At 39.1% G+C, this 15713-nt stretch overlaps 1 protein-coding gene across 5 annotated transcripts in view; it reads right to left on the bottom strand.

The window, feature by feature from the left end:
* The window catches only part of afap1l1b (actin filament associated protein 1-like 1b), a 29508-nt gene extending 14313 nt beyond the window's left edge, over nt 1-15195 (bottom strand). For 2 of the 5 annotated variants that reach the window (XM_017698671.2, XM_017698672.2), the window contains exon 1: nt 2685-2859. In XM_017698671.2, coding sequence (XP_017554160.1) covers nt 2685-2721 — 37 coding nt within the window. In that variant the 5' untranslated portion in view covers nt 2722-2859. Of the gene's footprint in view, nt 1-1314; nt 1334-2684; nt 2860-13880; nt 13977-15045 lie in introns of those variants that run through there. The other 3 variants (XM_017698673.2, XM_017698674.2, XM_017698675.2) reach the window with 3 other exon arrangements.
* Between the last annotated feature and the right edge of the window lie 518 nt (nt 15196-15713).

Below are 15713 nucleotides of genomic sequence, written 5' to 3'. Positions count from 1 at the left end.
GCTCTTTTAGGACACTGCTGCATTTAATAGAGAAATTTGTTTGGCTTGGCACAGTGTTCCCTGTTTCCCAAAATGGATCAGCCAAAATATGTTTGATGTCTCTTCTATAGTTCTGTGCCGAAGTTTCAAGGCTGATATACAACAAGCAATGGAAGACTACAGCTAGCCGTTAGCATTGTGGAAAGTGCAAACTTAAACTCTCTCCTTTTCTGAAACTGAGCTAAGTTGGAAAAATATGAGATGAACAACATGAATTCAAATCAGACTTTAACATGGCTACCGCTCATAGTTATGAGATGTATTTTTGTCCATTTTTATGATTAACAGTTGATCGTTCAATACGATAATCCACATAAGCAAGTCTGAGGCAAGTTTGTAATGATTTAGGCATGCAGTTCACTTCAGCCTAACTGGTTAGCTATGAGATTACATTACTTGTTAGCTACATTAGCCTTGCAGCCCCTGGGCAAAATTTAAAAAGGAAACTTCTGGCATCAAACATGTCTTGATTGATCAGCTACATTTGGAATGACAATATAAGGAATATGTTGCATAAATTAGATTGTTTGTCAAACTGTTCCCTTTAAGAAATGCTATGTCAACCCTTTAAATGGCCAGGACCCAGCAGCATGCTTCCATTCCAGCATATTTTGCATTGCTTTCTATATAGTTACTGTATAATAAGCCTTAGCATGTAAATATCATGACTACCGTATAAAGTCAAAATGTTCTTAGAACAGGGAAGCTGCAACACAGATCATTAACACATATCTGAGAATTTGTTCAATGTCAGAAGAATTATCATACACTTCGAACCCTTAACGCCTAGTGCACTAGCCAGCAGCATGGCTGTGAGGGAAAGGTCCTCAGCTGTCGCAACTGGACATCTGGCTATTTTGACTGTCTGCTAGGGGAAACCAAGCCAAAGCAACTAATGTGGCTTAATGCAATAAACAGACAATGATAGGAGCATGACCTGAATTAATTTCATATGTCAGTGTTCTTCTAAAACTTCGCATGGTTAACAATGGCAGCACTGTTATGAAAGTGTTAACAAACACAGGAAACTGCACATCCCTTCCTCAAAAAAACACCCCTTACTCTTCACAGGAGATATTTTAGCACAGCCATTGTGAGGAATGATACTGACCAAGTTTTGGGAATATTTTCTAATGACTGATTGGCTTCAGTTGCACTGCAGAGCCTCTGAAAAGGTTTTTCCTTTAAGGTTGTCATTCAGGTCAGAGTTCACTTTCAAATGACTCAGTTGATCCTCATATTTTGAGCAATCTTTTTCCAAAAATTCCTTATCACCTTAATTGGGGCTGGTGACAAAGTAGTCGTTGACTTTCACATCTTCACATTCCAAGAGTTTTATAAGATATCATCACACATCTTGCCAACACACTTTCATGTTTCGTCCTGTCAAACAGATTCAGGGAGAGCAGGTTCTATTACAGCAAAACACTGCAGAAATGTACAAAATGGCTATCCAGGCTTCTGACGTCAGTCTGCTTTACAAAACCCCACAAACTATATCACACATATTAGGACTAATTATACATAAGCCTCTGTTTCTTCAGTTGGATGCTGCTCTACTCATTCTCAATGAAGATGTTAGCATAGAGTTAACAAATATATCTGTTTATCAAGTTCTCCTCTGTGCGGGTGATTCAAGCTGTTATCTCACTAATACCCTGGTCACCTTGGTCAAATTACATCTTGTATTGATTTTCTAAATGAAAATAAGTACAAATCCTTTACAGAGAACACTTAAACATGTCGTTTTTCTGCAAATTCTAATGCACAATTTGGTACATTAGCAAACCCTTTTACATTTACATTTAGTAAAGATGTACTAAGTATTTTTTTTTATCTATATATAGCAGCAAGCATAAGATATCATGCCTTATTAATGACTACCAACTCAAACTGAGATCTCCTTTAACAATTTACTATTATGAAGGCCTTCAAGGTTCTTTAAGGTGTCATGACTCTATATATAACCATTGCCTTTATTAAGAACCCATGAAAAATTCTTTTTTAGCGTGCAGATTAAAGCAGCTGAGGTTTCCTTGGCTGTTAAGAGGTCAGATCTGAATCATGGACACTGAGAGTCTGCCCTACAAGGTAACACATGCAAACACTTCAACATTCACACCCCACCACACCCAGACTCAGTAAGAAGAGAGGGAAAACGACTCTCTGCTGAGATAAAATCTACAGACTACCTGCTTCTCATTAAGCTTCACTGATCTGAAGGCTGTTATTCTTGGACAACAGTAATGAATGCAACATGTGAAGGTTTCTTTTGCTTGTCCACTACTACTTCTTTCTGTTTCTTCAAGCCAAAAAAAAAAAAAAGTCAGCAAGGTTGCACTTGCTCTTCTGACCTTACCCAAAAACAAACAATGCAACTTTCATGGAAAAATGACTCTCACAACCACCTCAAAGCAAACCATAAAATCAGATAAAAGCAGTTCGATCCCCAGCAGAGATGTGTCCATGAATGTGAGCACTATCAATCAGAAGGACAGTGACGGACAAGGCAATCCAGGGCAAACCTGTCAACAGTTTTTATACATGAAGTACAGAGAGGTGTATGAGACTCAGCATTAATACACTGGAACATAAGTATAGCTATCTAGATTGAGCTGCCAAGAAAAGTAAGCAAGCAATCTCACCAGACTCAACAGCTGAGGGGGGCGAGGACAACACCATTTTCCAAAAATGACATGCTGTCAGGAATCCTCTGATAATCCTCACTGCAGCTGAACTGCTGTCCAGTGAAATGCAGACTTAATGCACAGAGCTGCTACAAGACTGAATGTACTCTGTGTCTCTCAGCCCCTCTTTACTACAGCGTCAATCTGCAGAGCCATGCATGCTTTACTTTCCCTCACTGTTTTAACCACCCCCTCCTTCCTTTTCTCTCTGTCCTCCTCCTCATTCCAGCCTGTTTTTGTGGTGGAATCTGAGAGACAAAGGTAAGAAATGATAGTGGCCAATTTGAACCAAAACTTTAAGAAAGATTAAACTCAAATTGTTAGTTATAACACAAATATCTCAAATAAGTAATTAGCATCACAGCCATAAAATGACCAAAAATAGATTTCACTTTAACACTTCTTAAGATATATTTGTTTGCGAAGGCCAAGATACAGTGTCTAACCAACACTTAAAGGGCCCACATTATAGAACAGCATTTCCAGTCTCTTTTTTTAAATGAAAGAGTTCCATATTGTATGTAAACAGTGTTAGTTTTATAGTTTTGTACAGATCAGTACATTCGGCCTACAGCAGTTTAGTTGCATCCATTCACATTAGCTTATAAAGAGTGAATCAGCTCAGTCTGCTTTTTTAATTGAGGCACAATGCAGAACAGCCAGTAAGAGTGCATATTAATATTGAAAACATGGTTAAAAAAAAAAACAGTGATTGATCCTAAGGGATGAAGAGAAGTTGGAAATTATTTTTTGGTACATAAACTTCACAAAGGTCATAAGTTCTCCGCAGGCAAAAAAAGTCTTCTGTCTAAAAAAAGACACTTCCACACAATGAGATTTAATCTTCTGGTCAAATGCTCTTTGGTTTGCAGCTGCAGGACACAGACTTCTGGAGATCCTTTCCATCTCTTTGATCAGAGGTTTTAAGAAATCAAGACACTGAAGGCTCTCAGTTGGCAACCTTATTTGAAAAGACACAATCAGCACAAAATATTACAGCTAAGCTTCTCTTCATTTGTTTATTTTTCCACTGAGGGAGCACTTAATGGACAACAGGTTATTTCCTCAGGACACGGTTTCCTCTCTCCTTGAGAGAAGGAAGTGGAAGTGTGTGTGTGTGTGTGTGCGCGCGCGCGCATGCATGACTGTGTAAGCCCAAAAAGAGATAGGAGGAAGGTGAATGGGGGCCGGAAGCTCAGGGAGCAGAGAGAAGGATATCTCTGTTATTGTACAGAGAGCAGTGCACAACTCCATGCCTGCTGCTCTCCAGAGGACCATTGTGTGAGAGTATGTGTGTGTGAGTGCACGCTTTGACTTGGACAAGGGAGTCACCCGTCCTGTTTCTGAGGAACTCTCATTCCCACACGAAACCAACTCACGCCCCCAGACCAAGTCCACTGTCTGGCCCCCACTGACCCACTCCAGAAACTAGGTCAGGTTTGCAGAGGTTAGAGCAATGATTCAGGCAAAAATGTAATTTACAAATTTTCCTCTCATCCAAAATGTAGTGGATCAGCCAAAGCATGTGTGCTGACAGAAGTTTGCTTTTCTCCATTTTGCACAGGGGCTACATGGCTAATGGGGCTAACAAGTAATGGAAGCTTATAGCTACCAGTTAGCATCACACACTTACTTCAAACCACATCAAGACATAAGTAATCTCAAATAGACTTGCTTATGTGGTTTCTGTGAGTGTATGACATGCTGTTATATATGAAAGTGGACAAAAGTATTTCAGCTAAAAACAATTGTAGCAGCAATCTTGAAGCCTGAAAGTGTATAATTTTGTCCATTTCAATAGATAACAGTAAGTCATACAGTGTCAGAAACCAAGCACGCCTATTTGAGATTACTCGATGTGGCTTGAGGCAAGTGTGTGATACTTTAGGCATGCAAGTTGCACAATGCTAATTGCTGGTTAGCTGCGTTAGCCTGCATTTAACATAACTAGAATATCACACTTTACGTAACTACAATTATGTAAGTTTATTTGTCATAAACATTGCATTAAAGAGGATCTCCACCAATTTTTCAAAACTTCAGCATAATTCAATGGTTGACACGTGAACAAAGTCATTCAGAGTGGTGATGAAGAACCAGGGGTCACAATGTCTTTAATGTAAATACAGCCATTTGTCTATATCCAAATATACACATCTGTTCTGTTTTTATATGTAATGTTGATCATTGCAAAATAGTGACAAATCTAAAAAAAAGTTTTTTGAGCAGTCTTTTGCCTTAAAACACCCAGTATATATCATGTATGTCTCCGTCATTAATGCGTTTAAACAACTGTAACCACTATGAAAGAGCTTCCAGCACTGGACCTTGAACGCTACACATTTCCTAAAGAGGCTCTTCAGCTGTTGGAGCTCCATGCTGTGGGTGCAGTGCCTCAGACAACATATTTATAAACTTTTCATGTAATAACTTTCTGTGAGGTACCTCTTACAATCATTAAGTGCATCAGACGTCTGGTTCCTATCACCATCACTGTGAACAACTCTGTAAGCAAGTTTCTCCAGAAAAGATCATTTCACATCAAATCACTCGAAAGGATTTTGTTTGTTGTTTATTTTCTGAGCCCACTATGCGAAGACATCTCTTCAGGGAAAATATAAATGTAAGGTAATCAAACTTTCCCTCCTGCTAAAAACATCTGATATTTAGGGAAGCAAAGGCGTTCTAAATATTTTAAAAATCTATCTATAGCAGAAAGTATAAGATGTAAAGTGTAAACATGCATTATTACAGAGAAATGGCTTTGCCAACAGCCCAAACTGAGGTCTCCTTCAACAATATACTATTATGAAGGCCAAAATTAGACAGTGAGATCACTCTGGAGGAAAGGGGACAATGCAATGTGGAGAACTCAAAAACACAGCATAAACAATCATTCGCTCACTTGTGCACATGTATACACACACACACACGGGGCATTTTGGTTGAGAGCAGCTGTGGTGTCCAGAGGCGCTGGCATTGTGGGTCAGAGGATATGTCCTGCAGCTGTGGTTTCCTGTCTGGACTGACGAAAGCACTTTCTATCAACGCCAACCTTCTGCTTCCTATTCCTCTACGCTTTAGATATTCCCAAATATGACACATTGTTGGTTCCCCCTAACCTTCAGTGCCTCACTGTTCTGTCCTCCTCACAGTTCACGGTCACCTATCTGAGAAATTATCAAAAATGATTAGACACTCTCAATCTAATTTATACCACCTCTTTATTGGCATTACCCCCAGATAGGGCTGGGCAATAACTCAATATATATCGCGATAGAAAATATTTCAATAACGGTGATATGATTTTTAGGCACATTTTCAATATTTCGATAAATATTATTTACAACATCTGCGCTGACGTTCATTACAGGGCGCTGCCACCAGTTCATTACATTCAAGCTGAACTGAAAAAGCAAAGCACAGTGATTGATGACGTACACCACAGGCACGCAGCCACTGCTCAGCAATAGCAGGCTAGGTTCGGTTCGGTTCCAACGCGGCACGTTCTAGCTGTAAAATGAGTACCGCTGACCGCAATACAAATGTGACTGAACGAGCTTCCACGAGTGATAATAAAACAGACGAAATAGTTGATAAGAGAGGAAAGACAAATTCAGTGGTGTGGAAGTGGTTCGGCTATCGAAGATCTGATCAACTTCAGGTTTCAGTGTACTGCAAAATGTGCCGTAGAGTGGTGCCGACTAGCAGCGGGAACACATCAAATATGTTCCATCATCTGAAGCAGTTCCACTCGACAGAATATTCTGAGAGTGTGAAGATGAGGCACCATAAAAGTTTAAGCCAACCTGTCCCTGAGACATCACCAGCACCCCCACCATCACCAGCAGGTGTGTTAAGCAAAGGGAACCCCACGCAGCAAACACGGATAGCTGCGTTCATGCCATATGACAAACAGGCCAAGCGTCATAAAGACATCACTAAAGCTGTAACAAACTTCTTGGCTAAGGACATGATGCCGTTTACTACAGTGGAAAATGTAGGCTTCAGGAAAATTATTTCAGTCATCGACCCCAGATACGAACTCCCTGGCCGCCGGTGTTCTGTCGAGTTGTGCTACGCATCGATATTTGCTACTTTGCGCTTTTGCGCATGCGCAGACCCACAGCCTTGTCATAAGTTTCCACGCCCATTAATCTATGCTCCCTTTCTGTCGAGTATACGTTCAGGTGAGTAATTTCTTATCTTTTTTATTGTTTCCTGACCTATAAACATTTATATAGGCTCCTTAATAAATGTTTTGCATCCTGCCTGCTCTCATCGCACTTTTCTGCAGAATGTAAAAACTAACTGATAATGTCGTGCATTTTGTGTTCTCTGTAACCAAACCATTTTGTAATCCTAACCATTTAGCTATATATATATATATATATATATATATATATGCATATATGGTTTGTATACAGAAGTTATAATAAAGAAGTTATAATAAACTGCATATCCATGCTTCCCTTGTCCATACGGTGCACACAGAGTAAGTAGTGATGTAAAAAGATATGGGTCTGTACTGGAAGCATTTTTCGATAAGGGATGCATTATTTGACATGTGATATTAGTCTATCGAGATATGCTACACATGGAAAATATTTAATAAGGAAGTTATAATGGATTTAAATCCATGCTTCCCTTGTCCATACAGTGCACGTACTTGATTTTGTAATTAAATGCATCATAATACTGAGTTAGGCTCTATTTAATGGGAAACACACAACTGGAAGTGCAAACCGATAAGGTAGCATTTCTCGATGGAGTAGCACAGATCGATAGAGTCTGCTGACGATTAACGCTACGGTAGCATTTTTCGACAAAGCAGCACAATTAGACAGAACACCGGTATTTTTCACGCACAGCTATACCCAAGCTTTATGGTGAAGTTAGGGAAAGGGTGGAGGAGCAGCTGAAGTCAGTGTCGTATTTTGCGACCACAGCTTACCTGTGGTCAAGCCGAACCTCCAAACCGTACATGTGTTTTTATTGTTGCCTGCTCATTGTTCTGTATTCTGCAGAAACTCTGAGCACTTTTCATATTCCTTATCTTGGATGAAGCACTTTTGTTTCCTTATATGTACATAAGAATAAGATAATCAGCCCATGTTGTAGTTTGAAGATATTAATATTGACAAAGCCAAGAAGTTTATGTTTATTTGAAGGCAATGTCATGTTTCTTGTTCGGCTGAATACAAATAAAAGGTGAACACTGTTTCATTTGTACCATTTGTATTTCTAAAAGCTTACATGGGAGGAGGGTTCATAGACTTGGCAAATTTATTTTTCAGAAGTTTGTAGGTACAGACATTCGTGTTCTGCATTTTTCTGTGGTTTTATGTAGTTCATATCGATATCGGAATTATATCGTATCGACCGAAATTAAGAAATATATCGTGATATAAATTTTTGTCATATCGTCCAGCCCTACCCCCAGATCATTTTGGCATCTGACCAGAAACTAGTGACAGCCTAAAAGACAGAAAATGTAGGCTAACTTATAAAAAAAATGGTTGTTTGGAGTGATGCACCAGAAGAACTGCTTTTGGCTCCATAAAGCAATGATATTCAAACCAGTCTTCAGGGACTCCCAGATAGTCCAAATATTTGTGTCAACCCAAATCGCAATACATAGCAATAGAGCAAAAATTTTAAATGACTGGAGGCCCCTGGAGTACCACAGCACTAAAGAACATTTCAGTGGCTCTATGAAGTACATTATGTGAAATGAGAAGAGTGAGAGTTCTATACCAGTCAGAAGTTTTTGGTAGAACCATACACTGAAGCGAAGAATAAGTTAGGAGTCTTTATCTGCTTTAAGCAGCTCTAACAACTAGTTGGTAAAACTTAGTTATGAGTTATAATGACATTGTTCAGGTTAGAGCCCACAATGCTAGCTAGCAAATTTAATTAGCAGTAACTGAAATAAATGAATTCATTCTAATTCTTTTTACTAAACATTATGTATGAATATTGTTGCAACTTGGTACAACATTAAAAAAAATAATAACAATAATACATTTTAATTACATTTTAGTTTGCATTTCCTCCAGGCCACAGCATCTTTTCAAACTGCCACTACGGCTAACATCATTGGACAGCTCAACACACTTTGAGGAAAACCTTAATGAACAAATCTGTTATGTCAAATAAAGGATGCCAGCATGTGATGGAGGGAGACGAAGAACCATCCTACCCACTCTGAGAGCTCTCTGGGACTTCCGGCCACAGATGGCTGTGGTAACGAACACATCAGCCTTCACTGACTCAGTTTTGAAAACCTAAACATTATGGAAGAGCTCCAAGCACTAGACCTTGAACGCTACATACTTCCTAAAGAGGCTCATCAGCTGTTGGAGCTCTGTGCTGTGAGTGGGTGTTTCATGCACTAATCCCCTGAACACACATACATACACACACACACACACACACACACACACATGCACACAGGAGTGGCACATAGAAGAGGCTTTTGTTTGTACCACTCAAGGTCACATGGAGGCCACATGGTCATAACAGAGTGTTGGCATAATTTAATGCTGACTATTTCAGCGGATGACAGCTTACTGGGTGGAGTCAATTACAGACAAGCAACAGGCCACATAACTGAAAAGGGAGGAGATAGAAGCTTTGAAGATGAAATCTTGGAAGTCTCAGCAACCCTGGGAAATGAGTGAAGGGCAAATTATTTGAACTGTGCTCTGAGCACAAACAAGAGAAACGTGACAGTGGGAGCCTGTTAGATTTCCTTATGGCTAGCAAAAAGACAGAAATGGATACCTAGTGGTTACGTCCCGAGTTGACAACATCTTGTTCCGGTTGGATGATGAAGAGGGCAAAACATGAACTAAAAGCAATTTCTAGCCAAAAATGTTCACCATGTAGTCAATCAGCCTAGGCATGTTTGGTGTCTGAAGTTACTATAAGGTTAATGCAGCTAACAAGTAATAAAAGCTAATATCAATTAGCATCAAAATGTATGTCAAATCATCACATACTTTCTCGGGTTGTTAAGTAATCTCACATAGGTTTTCTTATGTGCTTTAAAAAAGCTACTTGTTAGTTACATTAGCCTACTTTTGTGCCCAACCATCATTTTACTGCCTTTCTGAAATCATGATCATTAGAACATCAAAGCAACGTCTACTTCAGGGTGTTTTATAATTATGCACATGAACACTTTCCACAAGTGCCTGCACAGCAAAACTTGGACAAATCAATTCTGCCCCACATATAAACAATACAAACATGTTTGTGGACATAATGTAGGAAAATTGTAATTAGGTCACTCCATGTTCTGCCTCAGTTTGCTAAAGGGACTCATGTCTGGTCAATGCATCATGTAAAAGTTTATCCTCTGAGGAGAAGCAGAGAAGATTTTTGGCCATTTCTGTGTTTGGCTCTCTGCTTGATTCTGCGCTGCAGTCATGAGATCTAAGTCACACAGTCATGAGAGTACCATTTATATTCTCTATTCACAACAAGCTGCACCAAACAACCTATTTCACCTGACTACCTAAAATGACGCCCTACAGCACAGCTCCAGCGCACTGTCAAGTAGAGAGAACATACTGTACAGCTGTGTTAAATACTAGATTAAATGAGACTTTACTGAGTGATCACCTTAAAACAGATTGAGTCACATGCAAAAATTTGTACAACTATGGTCAAGTTACATGTTTCATTGATTTTCTAAGCGAAAATAACTTAAATATGGTGGTTTTCTGCCCATCTTGGTGCCCAATCTATTTGTTGAGTTTAATATATTGGAGAAAAATAAAACATGACATATAAAATGTGCCATAACTTTAGCAAGGTCAATATTATTCTATATAATTACATAGAATTTCAAGTTTTTTCACCTCAAAAGTGTTTCATAGACACATAGTCAAAACAAACCGTTCTATTTCAACTTTCCAGAAAACTTTACAGAAGATGTAAAATTACATTCTTAACTTAAATGTACAGTATAAATACTGTATAAATACTTATCATAAAGTATTTTTGGACCATTTATATTTGCCATTCATCATGAAAAGTTAACAATGTATTCTGTGTTCAAACAGTTTCTAAAAATGGTGACAAGTTTTTCATGACAGAAATGATATACTGCTGAGGGAATGTTTTAACAAGCCCTGTCATGATCATGATTACCAGCAGCTCTCTAGCGAGCAAGAGAACAGCAGGTCATATGCTCTATGGCACTGTATTGGTGTGGTAGGTGTGTGCTTGGGGTGTGAAATAGGTGCTTGGCCTTTTGTCCATAACAGAGGCAAAGGCTTTGTCATCAGGACCTCCATTCTTCACCATTTCCCCTCAGAAAAGCCTGAATGCTTCATTCCATGAATTCATCAAGGTGCTGGAAATATTCCTTGACATGATGACATGACCACATCATGTAATTGCTGCACATTTGTCAGCTGCATATTCATGCAGTGAATTGTCCGTTCTACCACATTACAAATTTGCTCTACTGGATTCATATCAGGTGGTCTGGTGGGCCATTGAAATACACATAACACGTTATGTTCATGGAACTAGTGTGAAATAATGTGCCTAGTCACCAAGCAAGTCACATTTGAAGTAACAATTAGAAGAAGGGTAAATTGTGGACAGACATGGTAAGCAACAGTATCCAGATTGGCTGTGGCACTCGACACTCAATTGGTATTAGGCTGCCCAATGTTTGCCAAGTAAGCATTCCTTGCACCCTTAAACCACCTCAAGTCTGAACTGTGGACACAAGGCAGTTTAGGTCCACAGATTCACACTGCTTACACCAAATTCCAGTGAATTCCACTCCTGCTTCAGATAATTAACTTCTTCAGAAGTCCTTGATTGGCTGGATTGGATGCGCTTGAGTAAGTATGGGGAATGCAAAGGCCTTAGGGAAAACAAAAGTAAGTGGAATAAAGTTGGATAAAACATCATAAGAACTTCTTTGGTAAGATATTCTCTCATGTCTGTCTCATCCTAAGACTAATGTTCTCTGAGTGCAATTATATAGTCACATATTTCAAATGTTTATTCACAGAATTCAGATATGTTTTCAGTTCTTTTCTAAGTACAGAGAAATGTGTCAACCACAAGCTACAGATGCACTAGATTATGTTAAAAAAACACTGTAGAGTTTCTTTAACTGAGTAATAACCCACAGTTCAAAGGGTTAATTCCCAGCTGAATCATATTCAAATGTATTTCTCCCAGACACTCTAGAGTAAGAAGTGTTGATAGAGCACATCATTCCCAACATCGCCCCACACCAGCTTCCTCCCAACATCTGACCCACACTTATTAAGACTCTGACACGCTGGTCAGTAATCTGCAGTGAACCCCTCTGATGTTTAGCTTTGATTTCCGCTCTTTGAGGACATGAGTCAAAGAGGGGCTACCAACCAGAACACAAAAGCTATTTAAGCCACGGCTCGACTAGTCATGTCCTCTACTAACCTACTAAAGAGCTCCACAGAAGAGCTGTTCTTGGCGGCTGATGTTTTTTCCTGAGGAATGCCAGTGGAAGAGACACTGTAAGGCCTGTGTGCATCAGGGCTTGCAGGCCACAAATGAGTGGAGCCTTTGTTTCTGTCTAACTGTGGGTATTTATAGACGTGTGCCATGTGGACGAGAAGGCATTAGTGCAAATCTCCAGCCAAAGCCCAGTCACTATCAGCAAATAAACCAGATCTCACAGGACAAGCATTTTCAATATCTATAATTGCTGAAGAATATCAATAAATCTTAATGTGCTAAATCTTAATGGGCATGCAAAAAGCAGATACTACACACTCAGTAAAATGTGCTTAAATCTTAAGTGCTGTGCAAAAGTCAGAGACCGCCCTTCAGTTATTTCAATATCAAGAAGAAAAGTAGAAAATATATTTAATAGAAAATAACATGGAAGCTTTTGCCTTTATTACATTCTTTTTAGGATATTTTCTGTCAGTTTTTCAAATAAACATGTACAGAGTATTTTTCCTGAATCAAAGTTCAGTCTTAGAAGCTGGTTGCATTTTCTGCACATCCCAAACACATTCAGTGATGCTGAGGTCTGGACTCCATGGTGGTCAGTCCATTGCTCTGAGAACTCCAACAGCTTCTTCATTTGATTTGCAAATTTTCTTCTTTTTTCTGTCAATTTCCTTTATTTACTAACCCATAGTGACACATAGTGTTGAGTTGTCTTCTCACAGTGGAAAGATGGATAGAAACACATGTGGATTTTTTCAGATATGAAGCAAGAGTGGAGTTTGATCTCCTCTCTGAAAGATGAAAGGTACTAGTTAACAGATGAAAGTACTGTTTATTTGACTTTGTTTTGGTGGGACACCTGGTCTTGCACTGTTGTTAGGAGGCTCATTTTCTCTATATCTCTTAATAATAACTCTATATCTCTTAATTAATAATAAACTTGAATTCTTTGACTTTTCCTGCCTTATGCAAGTGGATTTTCCTATACCTAGTCTCTGAAAAATGAATAACTTTTGACTAGATATTCAATACATGAAGCATGGTCTCTGATATTTGCACAGTACTGTACAAGAATTTCTATGAAGGAAACTAAAGTGTAGAATATAAAAATGCAAAAAGGCAGGAAAATTCTGTAATTGTACTGAGAAACTGAAGGTGATAGGCCTGAATTGCAATATTTGATACTTTGACACAAGCCTTACTCAAGTCTATATACGGTCCAAAGCTTTACACCATCAGTTGCTCAACATTGCTATGCTGGATACACATCATTTTTCCTCCCTGTCAAACTATTTCTAACTCATCTGAAGAATTCAACTAGATTGAATTTCATTTGTACCAATGAAGGTGATGGTAAACGTTTGCTGATAGGAGACCTTATTGAACAGAGTGCATCACTGGATGCCCACCCACACACACACACACTGCATGTCCAAAACTACTAACAGCAGACTAGAGAAACCGTCAAAATAGTGCAATAGAAATAAAAATAGATGCCTGGCCTCATGTGGGATAAAGGCTATAAACTTTGAAACTGAGGTAAAAACATTTCAGTCCACAAAATCACGCTATTCATAACTAAAACACGATCAAAAGGGTGTGCTGAAACTGTGCACTCTTTGATGTGATCAAATCATAGGCAAAGACGTGGGATTCATCGCCACAGCTATGCAGACTCACCTATTCAACAAAGAAGAAACGAATCCACACCCAAAAAGAAAGTTTCCAAATGATTCAGAAACTAAAAAGAGTAACCAGCACTTGGTGCATGGGCTGTTTTTTCCTGGCATCCACACAACAAACACAGAGTCGGACACACTCTCCAGAACGGATTTCCCGGATAAGGGGCAAGGCCGTTTTCACACAGGTCAGAAATAGCCATCACACTGTCCTGCCTTTAAACCTCTGGGATAGGAAGGAGGAACTGATAGGCAGGTCAAAGGATGGGGAGGACTACAGAAAAGAATATCAAGTGTCACTGTGGCTTTAGGTCCACAAAGGTCTATAAAATAAAGGAGTTATCTGGACTGATGACATAAAATTGCAACTATTCACTCCTCAACAAAGTGGATGATTCTTCACAGAACTACTTGTGAATATGTGAGAGTATTTTAATGGTTAAATATTCCCCTATATAATGTAAAGATTCTACACGTATTAAAGATTTTATTTTTCTAGAATCATACATCCAAGCCAAGAACCTTTATTTATAAGAATGAAACTTTATTTATAAGAGTGTAGTATCTATCACTGAACAGGCGTCTTACTAACCTATGCTTTTCCCAACAGCCTATTTGTCCCATTTTCAAGGAGTTAGCAGTGGGCTATAGGCTACAAGTACTCTGTCTCCTGATTTATATAATGTCCAACGCTTTCTACTTCTACTTTTAGCTTTATTTCTCATCAAGAGAGACATTTCAAAAGATGAGCCTTGCTATTATGACTACTGCACACCCAGGATTTGAACTGATGAAATAGGCGGGAAAGAAGAAGAAGAACTCATTCAGGTTTAATTTTAGTGACTGGGCTAAATTCATATTAAATCTATATTGAGTATATTCCGTGAAGCTGTATGATTGCTTGGCTATTGCATCACTAAACGTCGTGCAGGTTAGCCCAACCAGGTGACTTCACTATCTCTTATTTATATTAATATGAATACTGATTGCCACATTTTCTATATATTATCATTTATCCGTGACGTCAGATAAATGATGTACTTATTAATAAGTAACCTGCATTCAAGGCTCAGCAAGCAATGTCTCTATAGATAAAACCGATTTGAACTTATTTTTACAGAGATGTAACTACGAAAGACTTTAAAAGAAGCGACATGGGTACTTACAGTTAGAGTTCGTGATCTCCATCCCGAATAACAATGGGAGTTTATTTCATTGGAGCTCTCCGGAATGTAGCTCCCATAAGCTTGACTCTACACCGTGTCAGTAGCCAACACAACACTGTGGAGACCATGCGAGACCAACGTTGTTTCTTCCCACCTGTATTCGTCCAGCGCTGGGATTGGCTAATAGCTTCTATTCACAAGCTTGAAGATTGGCAGGTACCTTTTACTCGCAATCAGTAATAGGCGGTCTGCCAGCGAGTGCGAGCAACTAGCCAATCCCAGTACAGGAGGCGGGACTTTTCAGAATACGAGTGGAAAACAAAATAACGCGCGTTCCTGCCGAACGGTCTTCGGGGTCCTAACGCCCCATCATGTCATGGTCTAAATGGCTGCGAGCAGATTGTAAACATACTTCACGTACAGATGAATGTGCTACTAAAGGTAAAGAAGAACTTCTTTTAGTCACACTGCTGGTTATAAAATGGACAAAACAGGGCACAATTCAATTGTTTTACGTTCATCTAATTTCTTTTTCTGGCTATTAATACTATTTGGTGATTAAGAGACCCTTAAGAGACCTTGTCTCACAACGGTGGAAATTTCTCCTCCTCATTTAACCCATTCGTGAAGTGAAACATCACATTCACACTAGTGAGCACACACACACA

Source organism: Pygocentrus nattereri, chromosome 16, assembly GCF_015220715.1.
Source record: "Pygocentrus nattereri isolate fPygNat1 chromosome 16, fPygNat1.pri, whole genome shotgun sequence".
Lineage (NCBI taxonomy): Eukaryota > Metazoa > Chordata > Actinopteri > Characiformes > Serrasalmidae > Pygocentrus > Pygocentrus nattereri.
The sequence above is the reverse complement of the archived record's forward strand: the minus strand, read 5'-3'. Positions and strand labels throughout refer to the sequence as shown.